Raw genomic sequence first — 24,977 nt, 5'->3', positions numbered from 1 at the left:
TTTTAAAACCCCTTTCAACTAGTCTTAAATAATTCCCCAGCACTCACGTTTTTGTTTAATAAAGCCATATTTTGTGTTCCTTTCATAGTGACTCAGTTAAGATCCCATGTTCAGCTACTTAACCAAAAATTCTAAACAAAGGAAATATTTTATGGCATTTGGAAGTAGCCTGCCATTAAATTAGCACACTTTGTATAAGTACACTTTTCTTTACATTTAAATATGGACAAAGGACAAGGGGAGAAATAATTAAAAATAGACTGTTGTTGGTAAGAGCTTGGTGAGAAAAGATCACAGTGGAGCTTAAAACCTTAGAGGAGGTATCCAAGATGAAAAAGAGTACCTCACTCATTCGTTTTACCATTTCTCATTATGGCAAACAATAAGACATAAGATGGAGTTGTTGAAGCCATGTTTAGATCTCAGCTTCCCTCGTAGATAAAGGTCATTTTCTACAACCTTGACTTTAATGCTACCAAAATACAGTTTTCCCCACCAGGCCCAAGCACTGTGTTAGATCAGGGCAGCCACTCTGGGAATAATATGTGTGCATACTTGATGACTAGTTTTGTTAAAAGAAAACTCAACCCTATGAAATTACCACTGTGTCATCAGGGTTTCTACAGGGCATTGTGAACCCTATGCAGGATAGAGGACACTTGATATTCAGGGTGAGTGAATGTTGAACAGACTCTCAGAATATATTGAAAGTGACATTTATTCATCTGATACATAATAAGTTTGTTGCCCTCCACCTTTTTGGTTTGTAAACTATGAAGAATTTCACGAACTGGATCCCACAATTCCCATCCTAAACGGCGGGCAGTTTCATCAGCACCCGCACGGTTACCTCTTTACTCCCAGCTGCGTAGAGCCTTCTTGCTGCAAGGGTAGTGTCTCCTGTCTTGCTGGAACAAGGATGTTGGGAATTTTAAATTTCTTTGGCTTTTAGCTTGTGACATGATTATCCTGCTCTGTGTCGGTTTTCTTATAGATTTTAGATTTCTGACATCCCAACAGGTCTTTATGGACTGTTATTTCCCCTGCCCCCCACCTCTTTGCCCCTCTTTGGTAAAATGTAGAAAATAATATTCAAAAGCCCCTGGTTGCTTAGGATAAGAAATAGCCACAAATCACATAGGCAGTCTGGATCCTTAGTTTCTGATCAGTCTTAATGAATGAAATATGCATTGAGATATGCATAATAATCAACATTAAGTTCAATAACACTTTTTTATAATCCTCACCGAGGACATTTTTTCATTGTTTTCAGAGAGAGGAAGGGGGGGAGAGAGAAACATGTATTGGTTGCCTTCTCCTATGCTCCCCAATTAGGGATCGAACTCACAACCAGGGTACCTTCCCTGACCAGGAATCGAATCCGTGACCCTTCGGTCTCTGGGACAGTGCTCCAACCAACTGAGCCACACCAGCCAGGACAATAACGTTTTTTATGGCTTAAAAATGACAAGCCAAATTTGTTCATCTCTGACTGTAATAAAAACCCAAATATATTAGTAAAACAAATACTAACCAGCAGTGCCGAGACTAGGGGGAGGCAAGTGAGGCACTTGCCTTGGGTACAAAATTTAAGGGGGGCATCAAACGCGCCCCACAACAAACACCTCAGTAATCATGATATATGCTATTCTGATGCAATATTTTTGAAAATGAAAGTTAATGCAAAAAAATTCATGAACAAAATATCAAAATTCAAATAAAGACAGGATCAGTAAAGTAACAGTACCTTGCCAAGACATCTTGGAGCCTTAGACAAAAAGAAAAATCATTAATATTGATTTTGTCTTTAGGATTTTGATTTTTTTTGGTCACTTTTTTTTACATTAATTTTCATTTATTTAAGTGTTGCATTAGCATATTATTCCTCTTGATTAATGAGCTTTTGGGTGCTTCCTTAAATTCTGCACCCAAGATGAAGTCTCCACTTAACCTTGCCCTAGCTGAGGCCCTGCTAACCAGACCAGCAATCATTAGGGTAACACGATGGCATATCCCCTCCTCTAAAAATGTTAATTCAGGGGGAAAAATATGTACAGTTATGATTAAGCCTAGTTATTATCATTGGTCAACCAACATCCATAATTTTAGTTGTAGTTGGGAATAGTTTCAATTAGAAACTTTTTCCCAGATCTAAAAACGGGAAAGTTGTCTTTTTATCAATTCTATCTGAAGGCATCGTATTATCAGTATCCATTATATTAAAAAAAAAAAAAAGCTTGCTTAGGACAACTCATCTATTCAATTTATCAAAATGTTCTCCTTCCGCGGTAGCTTCCTCTGGCTCTTTCTCTGTTAGTCTTGGCGGGAGAGGGCCTGTGGGGCTTCTTCCGGTATTCCACTTTTGTCCATCCTCCATCACTGATTTTGTTCTCCTCTTCATTGGCTCCAGAGTCAGTCTTAGCGTGCAAAGGCATTCCTGGTATGGTCCGGGGTTGATGGTGGTCTTTGGGACTTCGCTTCAAGTCAGGTGACTGATGTGTATTGAGTGCTGACTGGTTAACTCTGTAGAATTTTTCAGAATATCTCTCTCTGGAAGGAGTGGAATGCTGACTCTTTCCACTGTACCTTCCTCTAGGAGATGAACTGAGTGATGCACTACCACGATTGTATTTGTTCCGACTTCTACCTGAGTATTGAACCCTGTCAAAAGAGTTGTCAGCAGCAACACTAGAAAAGCCACTGTCCCTGGAGTTGAGATGTAAAGAAGAGAAGTTTTTGGTCAGCCCATACTGAGTAGGAGAGGAGCTTCTGGATTGGTTTATAGGTGTGATCTGTTGATACTTAACGGGCCCTTGGGTCCTCCTCACTGCAGCAGCGTAGGAATCCTGGTCATTGAAGTAGGGGAAGAACTGTGACCCCAGAATAGGATTGCTCTGGGAACGCTGTAGAGAAGTGTTGGATGCTATCTGCCGCATCCTCAGTGTGTCTAACCACTCGCAATCAGCACCTGCAGAAGAAATGGAAATGAGCGTCTCTTAAGCCACAGCAAAGCTGTGTGCCTATTCATAAGCCTGTCTCTGATAATTCAAGCCTGTTTGGGATGCTCTAAGTTTTATCATTCATAGAAATTCTAGCCTAGGTGTAAGGACATTACTATTATTATTATAAATGTCTTTTTATTTTATTTTTTAAAGTTTTTATTTATTTTCAGAGAGAGGGTAGGGAGGGAGAAAGAGAGGGAAAGAAACATCAATGTGCGAGAGAAACATTGACTGGTTGCCTCTTGCATGCCCTCAAGTGGGGACCTGGCCAGCAACCCAGGCATGTGCCTTGACTGGGAATCGAACCCGTGACCTTTTGGTTTGCAGGCTGATGCTCAATCCACTGAGCCACACCAGCCAGGGCTATAAACACTTTTTTAAAAAGGCATTTACACTTACTGAGCATATGCTATATGTATGGCCCTGTTCCATATGCTTTACTTATATTATCTCATTTAATCCTCTCAATAACCTTCTCAGGTAAATACTAATAATTTTATTTTATAAAGGAGGAGAAAGTTTTGGAAGCAAGTAACTGGCCCAAGGTCATTCAGCTAATAATTCCAGATCCCTCTAAACCCCACCTTCTTCCCACTTAGCCATGTTGTCACTTCTGAAATTGCTGTTTAAGTGTGTTTGGGTGGCAGGGACACATCTAAATGCAGATGAAAGAAATTGGATTCCAACAGTTCAGACAGCTAGAGAGTGTTTGGAAGAAGGACAGTTCATATCTCCAGAGGAGAGATTCCTGAGGTTCAGAAATAAGAAAAAAAAATTTTTTTTCATGAAAAATGAAGTTTCATGGCAAATAGGAAGAAGTTAAGGTAAAAGAAAATGGTCAATTAACAGGAACCATTTAGTACATATTTCAGTGAATAAGCAAGTTGCTCACACCAAGGATCTTTTCTGTCCTCTCTAGGGCCCCAACTAGGTTGCCCACATTCTTGAGTTCCTGGCGGGCCCCCCCCCCCCCCCGCACCGAGCTCCTCGGGCCCTGCGTGTCAGATGGAGCTTCTGGAGAAGACCAGGGGATGCTCACTTCTCTCTGCCAGCAAGTTGCCTCCCTCACTGCTCTGCACAGGTGACTCATACCTCTGCGGTGACTGTCCAGGTACAGGTGACCTCTTATGTCCAGACACTCCTCACAGTCTTCACCCACCATGAAGCCTTCCTCCTCTCACCTTGACTTCTCTGACTTTTAGCTTCCAACAGATCCCTGCTTTTGTCTGGTGTTCAGCCCCCTCCATGGAACATGCGCATCTGGGAAAGCTGACCACATTCTGGCTCTAGTGGCAGACTTCGATTAGTCCAAGCCGCAGTAGTAATATCATGTTTGGGAGTGGACATGATGCCCGGTTTTGGCCAAAGTTACCTGAGGGTTAATCTGCTGGGGGTTTCTAGGCAAGGCTTTCTCATTCCCAAACATGAGAACAGAGAAGGGACTGACCTCTTTATTTCCTCTGCTCGTTGCCAGGCTGTATCTTCATGTGATAATTGGGAACAGGAGGGGAACTAGGATGAGGTCAAAGGCCACATTAAGGATGGCAGAGTGGAAAGAAGGAAAGGTTTATTCCTCATCCTTAACGTGGTTGAGGGGCTCATCTTAAGGCACTTGGACCCCAGCCTACTTTTGAACTTGTTATGGGAGATAAATTTTATTATGTTAAGACTCATGGTTTAAGAACTTTAGAATGCCTCCGAATCACCCAGAGGGTTTATTAAAATGCAGAGTGCTGGTCCTTACTCCCAGGTAAGGTCTGGGGTGGGCTTGAGAATTTGCATTTCTAACAAGTTCCCTTGATCCTGAGGTTGCTGGTCTTGAGACCACACTTTGTTCTATTGGGAAGGAGGCAGTTGAAGTGGGATTTCCTGTTACTTGCAGTTGAAAAAAGATATTCTAACTGATCCAGGTGGTCTTCTGACATCAAAAGGCAAAAAGAAAAACAAGAAGGAAGGAAGGGAGGCAAACTAGCTAAAACTGGAGTAAGGCAAGCCCCTCCTTTCCTTCTTCAATTTTTCCAGTTAACAATCAGAGGAAGAGGTTTATCCAAAGCCATTCTACTGGGAGATCGAAGGGCATTGACTATTCCTGTGTACACTTGTAGAGGAATAATTTGCTTTCTCCCAAAAGGTTTAGATTTAAGAGAAGGAGAGGACACCTATTAGATGTCTGCCCATTGCCGCCTTTTGGGTATGTCTCCACCCACATGGTTACAGTATCTTGCCCAGTAGGTCCTCGCCACCCACCACTACCTGCCCCTCTTGACACAGTTAATTGGTCCAGAGGAGAATGCTTGAAAACAATAGCACCAACAAGTCTTACCCCAGGGAATCTGGAATTGGGACTAATAAGGTATCTCTTTGGTGCGCCTCAAAATGGTAGGATTTGAACAGTGTAAAATTTGGAAGCAGTTGGCAGGCATGGTGTGTCATGTAGATTGGGAAACAGAATAACAGCTTTTAGTAAAAGAGAAAAATATAGCAGAAGTGGAAAGAAAAGACTCCACAGAAGTAAAATGTGCCTTAAAGTATTAATTAGTTGCTAGGGGAAAACTTATTATAGTAAGAACTCCTTAAAGGCATGAGAGTAAGCATGCAACACAAGATTGTTGAATTAGCTGGTGAAAGAACTTAGAAACAGAGCGCCTTCTGTAGAGATGCTAGTGAGGATCATGACCTACTATATGGGCTAATCACGTGTAGAGATAGCATGCACTAAGAGATGTTTGAAGATGTGTTTGTGCCTGAGAAGGCTGGTTAAAACTCAGGCCCAATCATGGTGGTCAGAATACCTGCTTGTGATTATTGTGAAAGAAAAGAACAAAGTCAACTGTGTTGGCAGAGGAAGGCAGGTCCAGCATACTGTCGAAGAATTTGTTGGTGGGTTTGGAGCACTGTCCAGGATTCTGGGCCTCCTGGTTGGTGGATCTTTAAAAATATCTGGTCCAGTTGGCAAGCCAGCCCTTATAGTAGAAGACATGTAGCTAGGGTCTCATAACTCAGTGACATTAGCCGTCAGGGTACTTTGTCTCCATGCTGACCAAAAACCTGATATGGCTTCTCAGGTATATTTTCTTACCAGGAAAAAATGCACCGATCAGAAAACATTTATTTCTGGCTTGTTTACAGGTGTATTTCTCATGGTAAAAAACTAAATTGCATAGGATTTAGGCATCCATCTCCTGTGTGTTTATTAGCTTGTTACAATCCTGCAGAACCTAAATCTGGGTTGTAGTCAAGTTTCTGGGCCTCCAAAAACGAAGATCAGAACCTCTACCCTGCACCTACCAAATGATGACCAACTTACCATCAAGTCAGCCAGCCTTCCTCCATGTTATTTCTAAGTTTTTTCTTTATATCGTCCATAATCACCATCACCACTATCCATTATGTGCATTTCATGTTTTCTCTTTTTCTATCCTCCCTTAACTTTACTTTTCCCTTCCCTCCTTCCTTTCCTCTCTTCCTCCCTTCTCATGTCATTCCTGTGCTTTGATGTATCCACAGTGTTCAGGACTCAGGAAGTTGCCCCAGTGATAGCAGTGGCTTCATAGGAATGTTTGTTGGACATCAAAAAACAATTATCTTTATCTACAATTTTGAAAACTAAATATATATATGTATCAATAGACATACATGTTTTATACCAATATAACATGATCAACCATCAATTTTCATCTTTTATCATAGTTATCTAACTATTGAAATTTATTATTATATGCTCGTAAGTCTATAAATACTATATAAAACCAATATTCGAAAAACAAGACAAGGGAAGTATTATGTTAGAAAGCTATATCTATTCACGTGTCCCTGGTGTGAGAATTTGGTAGTTAGGTGTTAGAATCTAGCCTAGTACACGTTACTTACTTGAGTCGGACCGGCTTCTCGGGTTGCCCTCCGAGTTGGAGAATAATGTCTGAATGGCAAGCTGGACAACTTTCACTGCATCTTTAGGTTTTGTCCTATTCCACTGAATCGAATGAACATGTTTAGTGCTTTTTGGAGCTCTAACATCGCTCTGTAAAAAAAAAAAAAAAAAAATAGAGAAACCCATGACTGGATATATACATATTTACAAAACAGGAAGAAAAGAAAAATCAGGTTATCACATCACTTCAACTGAACACCTTAGAACACTATTGTAAGTGCATTAGGTGACATATTTGTACAATTTTCCTAAGTATGGTAATTTGATTAAAAGGCAGGCTTTAATGCTTTATTTTAGACGATAGCACTTTATTCCTTAGTGGATTATAGTCATTAAAAAGATGGTTATCTTCTCCCAGAATTTATTGTATTTGGCAAAGCTCAACTTACCTCCTTTTAAATAAGAAATGAAAAACAATTTCTTCTGTTTATGGTACTTGAAAACTGATACTTTGTTGAATAAATAAAAATCTGATCACTGTTTTGCCCAAGACTTCCCTTGCTCATCAGAGTAACTGGGTAAGTGTGGGTAGCCTGGCGGGACTAATTACCCCACTGAGAGTGCAGGGCAGCAGAGGCAAAGTGAGACGGAACAGAGTTAGGAACAAGGATTTGAAAAAGAAGAGGACACTAGATCAAGACACACTACTTTCTTGTTCTGAAACCCCCCTAATCACACCAGGTGTCACAAGTCAGAGCGAAGAGCCTCTCAGGATTCAGTAAGGTTATAAAAATATATTTAAAAAGCCCTGAAGTGACAGTTACAAACAGCAGTGTCATGTCATCATGAAGTCTGAGAAAGTAGGAGGAGGAAGAGGAAGTGGGGAGAGAAGGGCAAGAGAAGAATGTGGAGTAGTGTGTCTCCAGACTGACGAAATCCGGCTACTGTAATTGTCCAGTTTGTAAACAAAGGGCTTTTCCTGGGTGGTGGGAACTGGTCACCAGACTCCAGAATATTCTAGATTCCTAGTTCCTCAGGACCAATCAACTTCATTTTTTAGATTTTGTGTTCTGCAAGCAACACTTTGACAGTTAATGTTATTTCTCAGGTGCCTCATCCCTGAGAAGCTGTGCACCCTGCTGGGTGAGGATGTTTAAGTGCCATAATACTATTGGCTTTCAGCACCGGGTCACCCTGGGGAGGTGAGCGGGCAGCGTTTGGATTCTAATGCTGAAAAGCAGACCCTGGCAGCTCAGAAGACCAACACAATGCAGCAGTGGATAGAGTCCAATCTGAGGCTGACTTCCTATATTTTACTGCTGGGAAGGGAACAGATAGGACTGCTAAGGAAAAGTAGAAACTGTATTTATAGTCAGAGGACCTGGGTGGGATTCCACCAATGACTGACTACTCCAAACCTCAGGGCTACCTCTCTCGTCCTTAAGCCTATTTTTTCTAGCTGCCAATTGAAGATAATGCTAATCTTTCCAAATTCACACAAAATCAATGAGATAAAACAGGGGTAAGCTCCTCTTATGGTGCCTAGTTCATGATAAATCCTTACCGCATGTTTCTTGAATGAATGAATGAACGAAACACATGTCTTACTGATGGTAGATGCGTACTATTATCGCCATGTGTGCCAAGACTCTGGGCTATAACTGTTCCCCTTTGCCCCATTCCTGCAGGGTCTCTCTACCTCGTATGTCCCACCAGCCATGAAGTCTTGTTATTTTTTAAAACATAATTAGATCATTTTAAGCACTTGACTCCTCCCTGTGGTTACAGTAAATCCAAACTCCTCACCTTGGCCAGGAGGCTCCTGGTTCCAGCCCCACCCACCTCTCTAGCTTTGCCACTGTGCTCTGGGCCTCAGGAACAGGCACTTGCCTTTCCTCTGCTGTTTCTTGCTTCCTGCTCCTGAGAGGAGAGGCCTTCCCTGGTCACGTGATCTCATGCCTGAGGCCCAGTATTTTCTGGTGAGCACTGTCACTCCCTGATATTACTTATTTGTTACCCATTTATTAACTATCTACCCCCACTGGAATATAAGCCTGAAGAGAGTATAGATTTAGTCTATCTTAGTCAAAAAACAGGATTCGTCAGCAGGTATTCGCTATATATATTTTTTTTCATTTTAAGAGCGTATTTTTAAAGTGTAAGTTTTTGTGATTTTCTATATATAAAATCTATGGAATATGTTTTTGATAATAGGCCCCCCTCATCCCTGGGTGATGGTATAAGTTGAGTCAGTCCTTGTGAAGAATCACTGATCTACCCTTACCCCTAAACTCTAAGCACCCTGTTTTGGTCACTGGGAACCCCAGTACCTCACACATCATATGGTATATAGGAGGTGCTCAGTTATTAACTGATGAATGAATGAATGAATGAATGAATGAATGAATGAATGACTACCTCTTCCTCTGTCTAGGTAAGTGAATCCTATTTTCTTTCCTTCTCAACACTTTGAGTAATTCTATTGATCTTCCCATATTCATGTTGTTTAAATAAATTTTAAGCACTCTGAGGGAGCAAATAAACCCCTGTTGAGGAACTGATGGTAAAGCCACCAGCCCCATCACCCTACCCTGCCCCAAGCTTACCTCATATGTGACAGTACATTCCACGGTCTGATTTTCCATTATTCCTACAATCCACTTCTCCATTACAAATGGGGGCTGAAAAACAAAAGTTAAATTGTGTAGTGCAATGATACAGCTGGCCCTGCTATACAGCCTGTTTCTCTGAGGCCAGCTGTCCCATACACATGGGGCAAACAGGGGCCAGGGGCATAAGGTCAGATTATCATGAAAGTCACGTTGGTTCACATGTGATTACTTACAACATGCTAATATTGGGGGTTTTGGTTTTCATAAGACATCCTTTCATATATTTACAAACATCTAGTCCTGGTCTCCCACAATTTTCTCTTTTCTGATATATTACTCAATCCTATCATTAATTAGGTCATTAATTTATGTTACTATTTTGAAGAATCAGCAGAAAGCTTTCTCACAATGAAGAGAAAGCCTTAACAATATAAGGAGACTCAGAAGTGCCTTCTCTGAGTGTAAGAACTGGCTGGTTCAGTGGCTCCAACAATCACTCTGATTTCCACTATGGCTGGCTCTCTGGCTAAGCTGCGTGTGCAAATGAAACAGTGGAGTTATTTCTCCACTGTATTAAAACAAAGGATTAATGAGGAAGTGTATGCCTTGGATCCTATTTTAATTTTGATAAAAATGGTCATTATTTTTTACAGATTAAAGGCTGCAAATGACTTAGTGGCTGTGAGCTGGGTACAAAACAAATGCAGCTGAGATTTAACTGGGCTAGCGGGGTTGTTTGTTTGTTTTGCTGTTGTTGTTTTGAATTCGAATCGTTATTGCTTCTATTGGTGTTAAAAAGTTCTACATATTTTCAGAGGTCTGCTACATGCCTATTTTCCATATAAGCCCTGTTAATATTGGTGTGTGATTCTGTAGACGATGTGGTTCCTCAAGAATGCATATATGGCATTGCAGTAGAAACACCTATATTCGGTTTTATGCCTCCACCCTGTTATTTCTGCTGTGAACACCTTCCTTCTGTTAGCAGGCAAAGGGTTGGATCCTGCTTCTAAAAATGACACTGAAGCAAGGAAAACTGCTGGCACCAAGAGATGACACATGTTTGGGGAAGGAAGTACCTGTCCAGTCTTCAGACATAACAACATATCCCAACAAAATAAAGTTCCAACCAGAACATGACCTTTGCACATAAATAACACCACTGAAACAACTCCTTTACGCAGGGAAATCAAACAACGAATATCAAATCAATCTACTTGATGAACACACTTGTCAATTAAAAGGACTTGGGTGTTTAGCAATTTTATGCCTGGGAAGGGAACACATTTGCAAGTCTAATGCTGTGGCTTTGAAGACTCTTTTCATTCCCCCATGTGTGTGCATACTTTGGTTCTTCTTTGCTACCAAGCCCATTTTCTTCACTGAAACCAAATACACACTTAATTGTGTACAACAGTTAATGGCTCACAGGAAGTTCCAGGTGACTGTCCTATTGGTACCGTGGTTATTTACCTGAAGTTGTTGACCTTCTACAATTGAAGTCTCATATGTATTTTTTCAGTGTGATTGGGATGGAATTGAAATAATTTATTTGCTTATTTGGAGGAGAAGCCAAGCATTTCACTAGCTTCTAGTCTTTCTAGAGACTTCATAAGTCTTTCTTCAGTGTTTTAATGAGCAGGCTTCTACTACTAACCTTAAAGTAGGAACATGCTCTCTGGCCACTCCAGGAATTCATAGGTGTGAAGTCCCGGAAGCAGTGAAGACTTCGACACACACCTACCTCATAACTAAACTCCCCGCTGTCCTTCAAGAAATTACACACAATCAAGAAAGCCTTCCTCCTAAGTTTTTCAAAGTTTAAAATGACCCAAAATTCGAGGTAAATATTTTCATCTTTAGCATTTTCTTTTCTTTAGTAAAAGACAGAATAAGCATAAAGAAATGTAGAAAAGATGAAAAAATTAAATGATACTCTGTGTAGTACTTTTTAGTTCATACAGCATAAATGGAACTTTAACAAAAAACTATTATGATCTCAATCTGCTAAATAAAATGTGCCTTTCAACAGCCCGCTAGAGGCTGAGCTGATGTGAGAGCTTCGACATCACAAAAGCACACTGCTGGGGTATTTTAATGTCTTTGTTTGGTATCTGTGAATTCAAAAAAGCTTTTAAGCTGTAAATAGAACCCTACCTTTGTCATCTTTACAATCTCTGCATCAGGTAGGTTAGTGTTGAATGTCACGTCTTTGATGTAGGTTATTGCAATTTCATCCCCATCCATCTCCATATACATTTTCCACTTACAGTCCTGGAATTAAAAGCAAAATTATAGAATTTGAGAAAGTGAAACAAATTTTAGTCTCAATGTTTTATAACACATGAAGCATTCTAAATGAAGTATTATTGAAGTGTTTCTTTCTTTCCCCTTTTTCAATAAAAGGACATGAAATTAGATCTCTTTATATAGCTAAATCACCCCCAGTTAGGGCAATCTTGAGACATAATTTATCAATTTAAGTGTTCTATTGTAGGAGTTGCAAACTCAAAATCCTAAAGGGGCCAGGCAGATAATAAAAACGAGTAAAGCCAGGCAGTTTCATTATAGAACTCTAAATTGCAATCTTTCAAAATCTACCCATTTAATTTACATATTAAACATTGTAGAAATATTTTTTCATTGACACAAAGAGATGTGGTCTTCCCACTTTTTTTTTGAAATATAAGGCCCTCTTGACCTACCTTTCACTTTTCTAGTATTGATAATGACATGCACTCAAGAAAGACCTCACTTTGTTCTTAACAGGAAGGAAAACAATACTGCCAATGTGCTAATATATGACAACTGATAATTGGCCTAAGTATTGGGGAGTTACAGGGAGGGTAAAGCACTGTGGGACACTAAAGGCCAACTGCCCTACAGGGACAGCCACCACTCAGCTTCTGTGGATTGTCCCCATGTAGAAATACAAGCCCAGTCTTGCTAGGTCCTTTAATGTTTCATGAAAAGCTAGATATTTGAATTCTTATGTGAAACCTCTTGATATTTTAAATGATGGTATATTAAATTTTCAGTAAAAGTACCATGTAATGATAAAGTGCTCTACACCACTAGTCACCAGGGGAATTCAAATTGAAATCACAATTAGGTACCACTATACCTGTACCAGATAGCTAAGACTGGTAACATCAAATGTTGGCTAGGATTCGGACCTACTAGATTATTGGTGGGAGTGTAAAGGGTACAATCACCTTGAAAAAAGTTTTGGGAATTCATTATGTAAGTAAACACACACCTTCAATGATGTGAAAATTTTACTCCTATGTATTTACCTAAGAGAAATGAAAAAAGTCTTGTACAGTATTGTTCTGAGCAGCTTTCTCATGGTAGCCAAAAAACCAGAAGCAAGCCAAGTATTCATTAACAGGAGAAGGAGTAAACTGTGGTATATTCATAGAATGGAGTATTACTCAGAAATACAAAAGAACAATTACTGATGCATGCAATGACATGAACATATTGCAAAAATATTATAGTGAGTGAAAGTCTTCTACAAAAAGAACCTACTAAGAATTTCATTTAGAGGACATTCTAGAACAGACAAAACTAAACTATGGTAGAAAAATTCAGAAGAGCGGTTGCTTCTGCAGATGGGGATTGAATGGGAAGGGGCAGGAGGGGGCTTTCTAGAAGTGCTAATGCTCTACTGATAGGGGTTTGGGGTAATAGGTGCATGCATTAAGTAAGCAAATGCATATGTAAGATGTATACATTTCTTATTGAACTCTAGCATACTGAAATATTGAAGAGGAAGTATAGTGATGTCTGTAAATTACTTTGAATTGCGTAAAAAATAAGGATTGATATAGATGGCTAAAGGGATGGATAGATGAACAGCCATGTGATAAGGCAAGAAGAATAAAATGTTAAACCACGGAAGTGGGTATATGAGGGTTCACTGTAAACTTTTTTCAACTTGGCTGTATGAAAAATGCAGTAAGTATGTTGGGGGATAAACACTGTGTGCAATTAAAAGAAAAAATAAACTCATGTCTTTGTATCAGATTTGACCCCTGGACTATAAATTCACCTTCTCTCTTATATGCTTTTAAGAGATTAAGGATAACATACCAAGCACTTTACGTGCTGAAACTAGAAAATGCTCTCGTAGCATCAGACCTGGAATGCTTCCTGAGCAAGCCCAGACAAAATTATTGTGCAAGGGCATTAACAAAGAAGCTGTGGAAAACCTGTTGGCTTCAACAGGAAGCTGGGGGAGCCTGATGCTTTGGGCAAACTAGAAGAATTGCAGAGCCAAGAGGGGCCCAGGTCTCAGGGGAGTAACCCTTTTTTTCCCAGCTGAAGGCAGGAGATAGGCAAGTTAGTGAAGGAAAAGGTCTGTTCAATAATGTGAAAACCCAGCTGTTGGCTAACATAAGTCAAACTAGTGTTCAGAATAGACAGATTTTTTAGTATATCTTTGTTTTGGAGCCACTGCTACCCTGGCAACATAGGCCCAGAGATAACTGGGCAGGACGATGACTCTTTGGAGTCATGATTGCTCTTCTCTGAAACAGCCTCAAGGCAGTGGCTGGAATAAAAACCCTTCAAGAAGCCGAATTCATTAGTTCTGTTTCTTTTGCCTGTAGAGTTTTGGAATTAAGTTAGTCCAGAGCACAGTTAAAAGACCCTGAACTGTGTGCAAATGCCCACTTACTCTGGGTGGCTCTCCCGTGTCACCGCCACAGCACTCCTCCGTGGCCTCATTCCCAAAGTCCGCGTGCTCAGAGCTCTGGTGACAGCAAGGGACTCACACTGTGGAGCGCTTGCTATGCTCTGGGTGTGTCGCTGGGTAATTCTGCCATGCTATTTTATTTGATATGCACAATAATAAGTGAGAAAAATGGGGCTCAGATTAAGGAGTTTTCCAAGACTTTTCCTAGCCAATAAGTGGTGGAGGTGGAAGGCGGCCTGGCTCCAAAGTTGGAAGAGATGCCAGTGGGAAGGGTGACTGGGAGGGGTGGCAGGACCAACGCGCTGGATGGTGTTCGGCGCTCCATAACGGGCCCAGCTATTGACAACAGGAGGGAGAAAGAAGGACCAGAAAGTGTTTTGCTAATACAACCTGAAACTCAGGTAGCCCCCGGCCCTCCCTGTGGCAACCACTTCTTTGTTCCCCAAAGTACAACTTGGAGAAAGAAAGGTCTACATAATAGAGTTACAGACCTTCTCCTTTCTAAATTAGTTTTCTCTTATCTGAAAGAAAGCTTTTCACCTGAACCATAAAGGAAGCTAGTGCCAGAAGCAATAAAAGTATAATCAAGGAAGTTATAAGACAAGGGTGGCATTCTCCATTCATTAAAAAGTAGGTACTACTTGTTGCAAAGCTGTATGAGAAAGAAAGAGAATACTCAGCGTTCATTTGAATTATTAACATAATCTATCCATGCCTTGCTATGATCCTTAGGTATTTTCAGGACATCTATGATTAAATTGTTGTTTAGTTAAGAAAAGTAACCCATAAAGTAATGCAATTCTTTAACTTTTGCTCAATTTCAAATTGCCCTGAGGCATCCCTGGTATTTTTGTTACCCAGTGAGTCATGAGGTGTCAATGAGCATTCCCTGCAAGTACTAGGATTTAAACACATTATTGAATTCCACAGGACCCAGCTCCAGACGGAACGCCATGTAAGGAGCTCTTAACCAATCGGTCACTAAAAAGGTTTGCATACAAATAAGGTGAGTTAAATCATCACTTGCTGCCTTTTCAGTTTCTTGGTAGCGACAAGGACAACATCATGGGAACAAGGGCTCTGTTTTAAAAACCACTTACTTTTACCAGGGTGAACTATCGATTTTGGCTTGATGTGAGTGACAGAAATGTGGGTATTGATTTTTGAATCGGAAACAATTCAAGAGTCACTTTGGATGTGTGAGAACAACTCTAAACCCCAACAGGCAGAAATCAAAAGCAGATAACTCTGTATTTTGAGAGACCATGGGGCCTCAAAGGACTGCTTTTCCAAAACCATTCCATCCCTGGCAATCTGAAATGGCCCTGCTATTCATTCCTTTGGTTTAAGGTTTTGTGGATTCCTATTAAAATGGAAACAACACAGAAAAGGAGTATACATAAAGCCATTACTGGGGGAGCAGCAGGAGGGGGAAAGATCTCATGTCTAAAGTCCAACTACATGACTTTGAATTCCCCCAACCTTCTTCCCTCCCAACCTTAGCCAAATTATATAACCTGTCCTCACTCACAAATGACTCGTTGTGCTGTGTGAGAGCGAAACGAGATAACGTAATTAAATTCGCAGCACTGTGCAAGGCCAAAAAGGAAGCTCAAAAGAAATAATTATTATTGTTACCAATACTGGTCACTAACGGAGCTCCATTTGTGTTTGGGCTAGGGAATGGGCCAGGAGGTAGTGAGCTTTCCCAGGCAGAAAGGTACAAAGAGAGTCTAGACTAGGGATCTAGCCAGAGCAGCCAGGCTGGGTCAGAGCATCTTACTTGGGCATGAGTTTGGGGATCCAGAGGGCACTAAATAACTCTGGTGCTGGAGAATGATCAGGGTTGGAAAAAAGAAGAAGGTGCAGCCAGGTGATGGCATAACAATGACTGATTTTATGAAATAAATTGAAGAAGGAGGAAACCTCTTACATTGATAGATTATATAAGAACATCCTGCCCTTCCCTGCATGAATGGATCCTCATGCAGCCCTACCAATAGGAACATCAGATGTCTGGAGGTACAGTGGCTATGAAATGTGATTGATAGCCAGAGAGCCTTACCTCGGATGAGGAAACTCGCATGGAGAGAAGAAGTATTTGACCAAGACAGAATTGAACTAAGGTGGCCCATTGGTGCGATGAGAGCAGGTTTCCTTTCAGTCTTTTCTAAAGCCCGAACTATACTTGTTAAGGGCTAACAAAAGTAAGAATTACAGTACAGAGGAGTTTTATATTCTAAAGTCAACAAATAGTCCAAATCATCTTTTTTTAAGTATATTTTATAGATTATGCTGTTAACGGTTGTCCCAATTTCCCCCCCTTTGCCCCATACCCCTGGTACCCCCTTCCCTCCAGCAATGCCCCCTCTTAGTTCATGTCCATGGGTTGTGTGTGTAAGTTCTTTGGCTTCTCCCTTTCCTATACTATTCTTGACATCCTTCTGTCTATTTTGTTCTTACCAACTATGCTTCTTAATCCCTGCGCCATTTCCCCCATTCTCCCCCTTCCTCCTCCCAGCGGATAACCCTCGAAATGATCTCCTTATCTATGATTCTGTTCCTGTTCTGGTTGTTGGCTTAGTTTATTTTTGTTTCGGTTTTTGTTTTTTAGATTCAGTTGCTGATAGCTGTGAGTTTGTCATTTAATCATAGTTTGATCTTTGTCTTTTTCTTAAATAAGTCCCTTTAACATTTCATGTAATAATGGCTTCATGATTATGAATTCCTTTAGCTTTACCTTGTCTGTGATGGACTTTATCTGTCCTTCCATTCTAAATGGTAGCTTTGCTGGATAGAGTAATCTAGGCTGTAGGTCATTGTTTTTCATCACTTTGAATACTTCTTGCTAGCAGTTTCTTTTGAGCAATCAGCTGACAGTCTTATGGAACTACTTTGTAGGTAACTCTCTGCTTTTCCCTCGCTGCTTTTAAGATTCTCTATCTTTAACTTTTGGCATTTTAATTATGATGTGTCTTGGCATGGTCTTCTTTGGGTTCAACTTGATTGGGACTCTCTGTGGTTCTTGGACTTGTGTGTTTATTTCCTTTGCCAAATTAGGGAAGTTTTCTTTCATTATTTTTTTAAAATAAGTTTTCAATTTCTTGCTCTTTCTCTTCTTCTTCTGGCACCCCTATGATTTGGATGTTGGAATGTTTAAAGTTGTCCCAGAGGTTCCTAAGCCTCTTCTCATTTTTTTGAATTCTTGTTTCTTCTTTATGCTCCAGGTGAATGTTTATTTCTTCCTTATGTTCCAAATCATTGATCTGAGTCCCAGCTTCCTTCCCTTCACTGTTGGTTCACTGTATATTTTTCTTCATTTCACTTTGTGTAACCTTCATTTCTTCCTTTATATTTTTGCTGTACTCCATGACTTCTCTGAGTATTCTTATCACCAGTTTTTTGAACTCTGCACCTGATAGACTGGCTATCTCCATTTCTTTTAGTTCTTTTTCTGGGGTTTTGTTGTTTATTTGGGCCCTATTTCTTTGCCTCCTCAATTTGGCAGCCTCTCTGTTTTTGTTTCTGTTTATTAGTTAGAGCTGCTTTTACTCCCTGTCTTAGTAGCATGGCCTATCTAGCAAAGGGACCTGTAAATTATGTGGGGTGGAACCTTAGGTAATTGCCAGGGCAGGGCAACCTGCTTCACCACTCAGTGGTTCTGCTTGTGGCGGGGGCTGGAGAGGGGACAATGCCACTGCCTGGCCTCCGAATGTCTGCCCAGAACTTGCCCCATTTCCAGGCACTTCACCCACTTCCTGTATGCAACTAGCACCTTTCCAGCTGCTGCCCTGGGATTTGTGGATGTTCTAAGTCCATGAGGGCCCTTTACATGGCAGAAATCCAGCAGCTTCTTCAGCAACCCGAAACCCCACTAGTTTTTACAGCCAGAGGTAATGGGGATCTATCTGGTGCTGAAACTCTGGGCTGTGCGGTCTGACCTGGGGCTGCAATTGCTTGTTCCCCCCCCAATTTTTATCTACCATGTGAATGTGGGGCCATCCATTCCATCGCTGCCCCTTGACCAGGCCACACCACTTCTCTGCCTGCTCTCTGTGACTCAGCCCCTCTTACCTGTCTGGATGAATGTGGCTTATTTTAATCCTTGGTTGTTGTACTTCCATAGAGCTTGATTTTCTGACAGCTCTGGTTATTATTTGTTTTTTAGATCTGGTTGTAATTTTTTTATGTGGTTGTACGAGGAGGTGAAGCGTATCTACCTATACCTCCATCTTGACCAGAAGTCCTCAAATTATCTTAATGAATTGCTTTATAGGGTTCCATGCAGAGATTGAAATACTGAGCCTCCAATAAGTCCAACATAGCCAATTTTCCCCTCCCATTGTTGAAGAAGGTCATTGTTAAATGTGCATGTGGTGCCATTCCACTGTCTGTACTCTCCTTCATGATGATCTGGCCAGTATCTGGAGTCAAAACACTTCCCTCCAGCCCTGGCTTAAAGGGGTTTGTGGCTAGGTATGACTTCTACTTTCAAGAGCAGAAACAACCCAGTCCCATCGAGTTTCATAAGCAGATCATGGGAGTGGTCCTGACTACCATGGATTTTTATTTCATGACTAGATTCCCACCCAAGAGGACATTCCCACTATTCATATTTGCATCTTGATGCACATTTCTAGGGAATGCTAATGACTAATCAATAGGGAAAGGACACTGACAACAGGAGCAGAGCTGGATAGACACTGGGAAGTTCTTTGTCAGGGTGCTGAATAGCAAAGAACAGTATCCGAACCTTTCCACTAGCTAGATAATCTGCCTCCCAATGAGAATCTACAAGAAACATATGGAATTTTGTTGAGAGGAGAATTTTTGCATTTGAAACTGATGAAAAAGTGATAATTCTGTTGGGTGCCCAGGATATGTACCATTTATATAGGCAGCTGCTGAAGTTACCTGGGTAATTTTAGGGGCAAGTGTCTGGTTAATGGAGGATGAGAAAGCATTTATTCCATTTGAACTGCTTCAGCATTGTCAATTATGTGAACTTTTTTTCTTACTTAAGATACTGGCCAAATATAACAGAAACTCTTAACACTCTGAAGGTAAAATCCTACACAAGACTCAGTTAATGCTAAAGTATCTCTTACTGAGAGATCACTATTACATTCTCTGCAAGCTGTTTAAAGTTCTTTGGAATTCCAAGCTAGTACAAGTGACACCAGATATCCGTGCTCACGCTATCTCTATCTCTCTCTCATACACACACACACACACACACACACACACACACACAGGGAAGGGAGAAAGAAAGGAGGGAATAAAAAGCAATAAAACTCAAGATAGAGGTAAATTTCCAAGTAGGAAAAGGAATTGAAGGTAGCACAAAAATTAAACTTTAAATATTGTTTTCAATTCTGGTTGACTCAGAGACAACAATCTCTCTTTCTCTACTTTTTTTCCTACCAAAATCTTATTGCAAGTATGAACACTATAGATAAATCTTTAAAGATCTAAGGCCAAGATTATTCAGAACATTTTAGAAGGAGACAGACCCCATCAGGCTTCAGGGTCCTACAGATCACCTTTATCTGAAGGTTAGACAAAAGAACTTGTTGAAATTTTTTTTTATTGAGACATAATTTGCATACAATAAAATGCACATATTTTTAAAGGCATACTTTAATGAACCAGTGCAACCACCCAAACAAGCAAGTTTTTTTACTGCCCTGAAAAGTTCCCTCGTGCCCTTTCCCCGTTGATCCCACTGCACAACCAGAGAGGCACCCACTGTTCCAATTTCTATCACCATAGATTTATCTTGCCTGCTCTGGAACTTTACAAAACTGGAATGTACAGTGTGCACTGTATATATCCAGCTGATTTCACATGGCATCATGTTTTTGAGATTAAGCCATGTTATTTAATCCTCACAGATTTACCCTGTTATAGATACCATTTTACAGATGAGCAGACTGAGGCTCAGATAATGTAGATGTTTGCAGTAAGTTCACTTAGCTGTGCCAGAATTGGAATTTAAGTCCTGGACAGGCCCAGTCTAATGGTAGAGACAGCGATGTTTAAAGTCCTCAGCAGCACCGGACCCCTCCGCCATGAACAGAGGAAAAGTAGAATCATCAGAGAATGCTCAGAATTCTAGCAAAAGAGGCCCCTCCACCTTATAAAGGCCTGTACTGAAGAAACATTTAAAATATATATAAAACACAGAGGTCGGAACAAACTTTTTAAGATTCAAGAGGGGGGAAAAAAGGGAAACAGTCTCACAGCGGGTGACTGTTGCGAAATGTAAGAAGTAACACAAGATGAAATAAAAATATGATAGAAATGTTGGTCATGCTGGTATTAAAAGTAGTAAGATGTTGATGATTTAGGCCTCCGAAGGCGCCTTTACATGCGTTGCCATTATCTAGCTCAGCTGTGGAAACCTGCTGTTTTAAAGGCAGGAGAGTGGAACATCCCATGATAGCACCTGGGTTATTTATCATTATGTATCACCCCGCTACACTCTATTTTATTATGCTGCCTTTAAAAGGAAGATAATGCAAGTATGGTTAATTTGCTTCTCTTCTTTATCTATACAGTGTCGTGACCCATCACGGCTTTGTCCCACGAGATTTGTTTTTCAACCAAAAAGAAATCCACAAGAAACTCTCCCTAAAAATTCCATTAATAACCTCTTTCAGCGCATATAGGTTGCAAGGTCTGGAACTAAGAATGTTTTAATCTCTTCCGCAAAACAATGTCTCATAATGATGTACAGGACTATTGCTGTACTGATGAAGAATCATACATAATTCAGCACCTTTCACTTGGCACCACTGTGATGTCCTCATTAGCTGTGGCTCACAGTGTCTGTCAGATGGTGTCCATGCGAACGCAGGCATTATATTGTCTTTGAGATGTGCAGCTGCTTCCATGACACTGCCAGTATATAAAAACATGACGCCAGTTTGTTTTATTTAGTGCTAAACCTTCCAGTTTGTAAAAACAAGGCTGACACAGAGCCTGACATGAGGCAGTGAAAATAATTAGCTCTCATTTTCTCAGCCTCCTATTTCCTTCTCCCTGCTGTGTTCTCTTTCCACTAAACCACCACATGTCAGTCGAAATGGGAGGCAATTAGTGGGCTCATTTCAGTCCCCACAACTGTGCTGAAAAGAAAGTATTTATGATGGCACAATGAACAGCTGAAAGATTAAATAACATTTGCCTTTTGAAAAGAAAATGACTTCTAGCTAAATGGGCAATTTTTGATTATTCTCAAACAAGCTTAGAGTAGTTGGTTTTTAAAATACAAGAAAGGAAAATGAGTCATTTTTAGGTGAAAGAATCAAATAAAACTTGACACAGTAATGCAAATAACTGATGTTTTATTGCAAAATATGTAAATGCGTTATAGCCTTAACAATGGCTTGTGTCTAAGGTCAGGGCAGATTGGTGCCAACTAGACACCAGTGGAGATAAGGTTGTTATATTGCATTTTGGGGGGTTGTTATTTGAGTTATGTATGAAAAAAGGGGCTGGGGATGATGTTAAAATAACGTGAAATCAAGTGAGACATACTTTCATAGGATGTATTAGACACTTGACTACCTGAAATGGTTTGGGTGCTAGCTGACATGTTTGAAAGGGGCTTTTTGATTTTCTAAAAACTCTATTTGAAATTGGAAGGTATTCATCTTGGAGAAAAACAATAGTAAGTCTTGCTATGGATTTTTGAATAATTAAGAATCTATTCTATCTCAGACTGAGTTTCTTAACTGGTATAGACGGTGGTCTGGCTTCCCTAATTACTGCTTAAAATTTTTTTTTTTTTTTAAATACTGAGCAATGGGCTGCAAATAAACTTTTACCCAGGACCCTCAAAATATAAAAACAGCTCTTCTACATACTAAATTCTCCTCCCATCTCCCAAGACTCCAGAAATGACTCCAAGAAATATGATTTTTGAAAGAACACTGGCCCAGTTAGTAGGCATTGTTCACCAGTGGAGCTCTTCTCGGTCCAAATTACCGAGGTCTTCCCTCTGCAGAACTTAATGGTGAGCCCCAGAGGCTTTGGAAAACCTGGAACTGTGACTGTTCCAATATTAAAAAAAAAAAATCACAAATTAGAATTTTGTTTCTCTCCTTTCATTAGTATATCCTTCTCTTTACAAACTCAAATCCTAATCTTTGACTCATACAATGTGGTTAGTGCATCTGTATGAGCCAATGGTGACTCAGGAGACTTAAGCTGGAAACCAGCAATGATGGGCTTGTAACTTGTTCAGACCTAGGCCTTATCATGTATACTTCCTCGCTATTAGCTATTTTAAAAGGAATTCGTGATCTTGAGTAAGAACCCTAAGAGTGAGCCAACAGTGTGGTGGAGTCAGCTCTCAGGGTATGAGTGCTCACTTCTCTTCCCAGCTTCAGGTTCAGTGATGTCAGATTGGTAACTTAACACTGGCCACGGTGGGGGTATTTACACCATGGAAATCTGCAAATACTGTATGTGAGGGCTGCTTTTTCCAGTTGTGAGACATTTTCTGGCACGCCATTTCCACATATCACTGTCAATCCATCAGCAAGCACACACTGAGCACCCCTCCCAGGTCAGCTCTAGCTGTACAGACCGCTCCCGGCCAGTGTGAAGTCTCCCGCCACACTCTAATTAGAAATCAGCAGCAAGTCAAATTCTGAACTGCATTTGTTCCTTCACTGTCAATTAAAACTTGATATCTTATAGAACCCTACCACTGTGAGCTTATGTATTTAGTCACACAAATACATATGTATGTATATTTCTGCCCCCAAATAGCTGAACATGGGAACTAAGTTTCCTTACACTGAATTTTTAATAAACACAAGACATGTCAGAGTGAAGAAAAGCACTGGATTTAGCTGTTCTGAAATTTACAAAAGGTGCTGGCTTTTTTACTTCCTTGCAAAATCCTTTCATTTGTGCCTATTATTTTATTCATGTTTATCCATTTATAAAAATTACACAATAGAAAAAAAAAAGCCCTCTTTGACCACTTTTGATATTTATATGCTCTGAGAAAGGGCCTGGAGATTCAATTATATTTATTAAATGCAACATTTTATAAGCAATCTAATAAAGACCTAAAAGCACAAAAGTAAGTGGAAAGTGTTTGTAAAAAGCAGCTTTTTTAACCTATCGATGAAACCACTGGAGAAGCAGAATGACTGACTGAATTTCTGTGAGCGGAGAGGAGGAGAAGGGGACCGTGATGGGATGGAAAGAGGATGAGGGACAGAAAAGCCTTCACTCTGATAGGGCAGTTAGTTCTGCTTCCCCTCTTCAAAATGTCCTTCTTACATTCTCTTTCTTGTTCATTTGCTCCTTCAAAATACTGCTCTAAAGGCAACTAGAAGGGATGGTCATCCGGCGGCAGCTACTGGAGTCAGGAAGCTCCTCTATGAGGGCGCACCGAGGCCAGGGTGCTGGGAAAGACAGGGTGTTTCCCCCACCCCAGTGTCTTCTCTACGGCAGGTAATCAACTCAGGCACACAGGAGCCCACTCAGTCAGGTTTCCTTGCCTCACTGGGAAGAGGAGGAAATAAGGACTCGAGGGACAAAGTGTGTGACTGTCCAGCACTCACAAGGAATGGAGGGCCTCCCACCTAGTTCCGTCATAAAATTCCTTTTGAATTTTTTGACGCAAAGTCTCGAAAAGATCTTAGTAAGAAAACGGCCGGACTACTGGGTGATTTAATAGTTTATTTCTTGGTAACTTGAGGATCAATATGCCTTCCTGGTGAATTTATCAGATATTTTAATAAACTCTATGCAGCTGAATATACCAATGAAAAAGGGTGGTTGCCACCCTGGGGGGTGTATGAAGCTGCCCAGGATTCTGGAAGCTCCTTTCCTTTGTACTAAGTCTAAGGTCTTAGATTACCCAAACACAAGGCACTTTCTACACAAAACAAAGTGGTAATTTAGTATTAACTGACCCCCAAATTTTGCTTTTTTTTAAGTTACCAGTATAATTATTTTGGGGGACAGTGATACTTTCCAAAAAGGGGCAGTATGGCAGTATGGTTCAGCCCCTGCCCTGGATCTGCCCCTTCCTAGGCGGGGACTCTGGGTAAGGAACTTGACCTCTCCCTCAGATTCCTCCTAGGGGTGATACAGGGATAACGCTTCCTGGTAATCAGGGGTTGTAACAATAACATAAACAAAGGGTTTGCAAAGAAGTTGCCACAGTGTCTGCCAGAGGTACAAAACAATAATCAGTGTAATAAGCATTTCAAGCCCCTAGCACTGGAAACTTGAGCTGAGAGAGACCCAATTTCTGCCAATTCCATTGTCATAACTTCAAGGCTGCCTCAACATACGAGGCGATTTAAATAAATAATTAATCGTACTCTTTAAAATAGGCCAAGTAAATGGGTACTACTCCTTTTCACTTATTATTTATTTAATTTAAATTTTTAGTGAGTGATGCCTCTCTAGTCCAATCGTTTCTCAGCCAGGTAGTCTCAAGAAAGGAAAGGGAAGAGAGCCCGTTTCGTTTGTGGGAGAATTCTCGCAGCGGACGTGGTGCTTGTCCACTGAGGGCCTGGCTCTCCAGAGGCGTGTGTCAGTCAGGACTCAGATCACGGGCAAGCGCAGGGGCTCGTGACCACAGCAGCAGGCACAGGCTCCCACATGTGAGTGGCCTTGCTTGGTTGGGCAAACCAACCTCACTTTGGTGTCATAATTCATGTGGTTGTCAAATGAGGCTAAAAAAAAATTTGTCAGAATTCTTAGACCGAAAGGCTGACAGGTCTTTCAAGGAAAGGATTTTTCCTCTCCATATATTT

At 40.7% G+C, this 24,977-nt stretch overlaps 1 protein-coding gene across 1 annotated transcript in view; it reads right to left on the bottom strand.

The window, feature by feature from the left end:
- Positions 1-400: 400 nt before the first annotated feature.
- Positions 401-24,977, bottom strand: part of MAP3K20 (mitogen-activated protein kinase kinase kinase 20) — a 154,150-nt gene continuing 129,573 nt past the window's right edge. The window contains exons 17-20 of the mRNA XM_054562708.1: positions 11,643-11,759; positions 9,480-9,554; positions 6,873-7,023; positions 401-2,968 (exon numbers count right to left, since the gene is read on the bottom strand). Coding sequence (XP_054418683.1) covers positions 2,268-2,968; positions 6,873-7,023; positions 9,480-9,554; positions 11,643-11,759 — 1,044 coding nt within the window. The 3' untranslated portion in view covers positions 401-2,267. The remainder of the gene's footprint in view (positions 2,969-6,872; positions 7,024-9,479; positions 9,555-11,642; positions 11,760-24,977) is intronic.

This window comes from Pteronotus mesoamericanus, unplaced genomic scaffold (genome assembly GCF_021234165.1).
Source record: "Pteronotus mesoamericanus isolate MK-2021 breed Mesoamerican mustached bat unplaced genomic scaffold, CSHL_Meso_final scaffold_651, whole genome shotgun sequence".
Taxonomy (NCBI): domain Eukaryota; kingdom Metazoa; phylum Chordata; class Mammalia; order Chiroptera; family Mormoopidae; genus Pteronotus; species Pteronotus mesoamericanus.
Note: the sequence above shows the minus strand (reverse complement) of the source record. Positions and strands in the feature narration are given on the sequence as shown.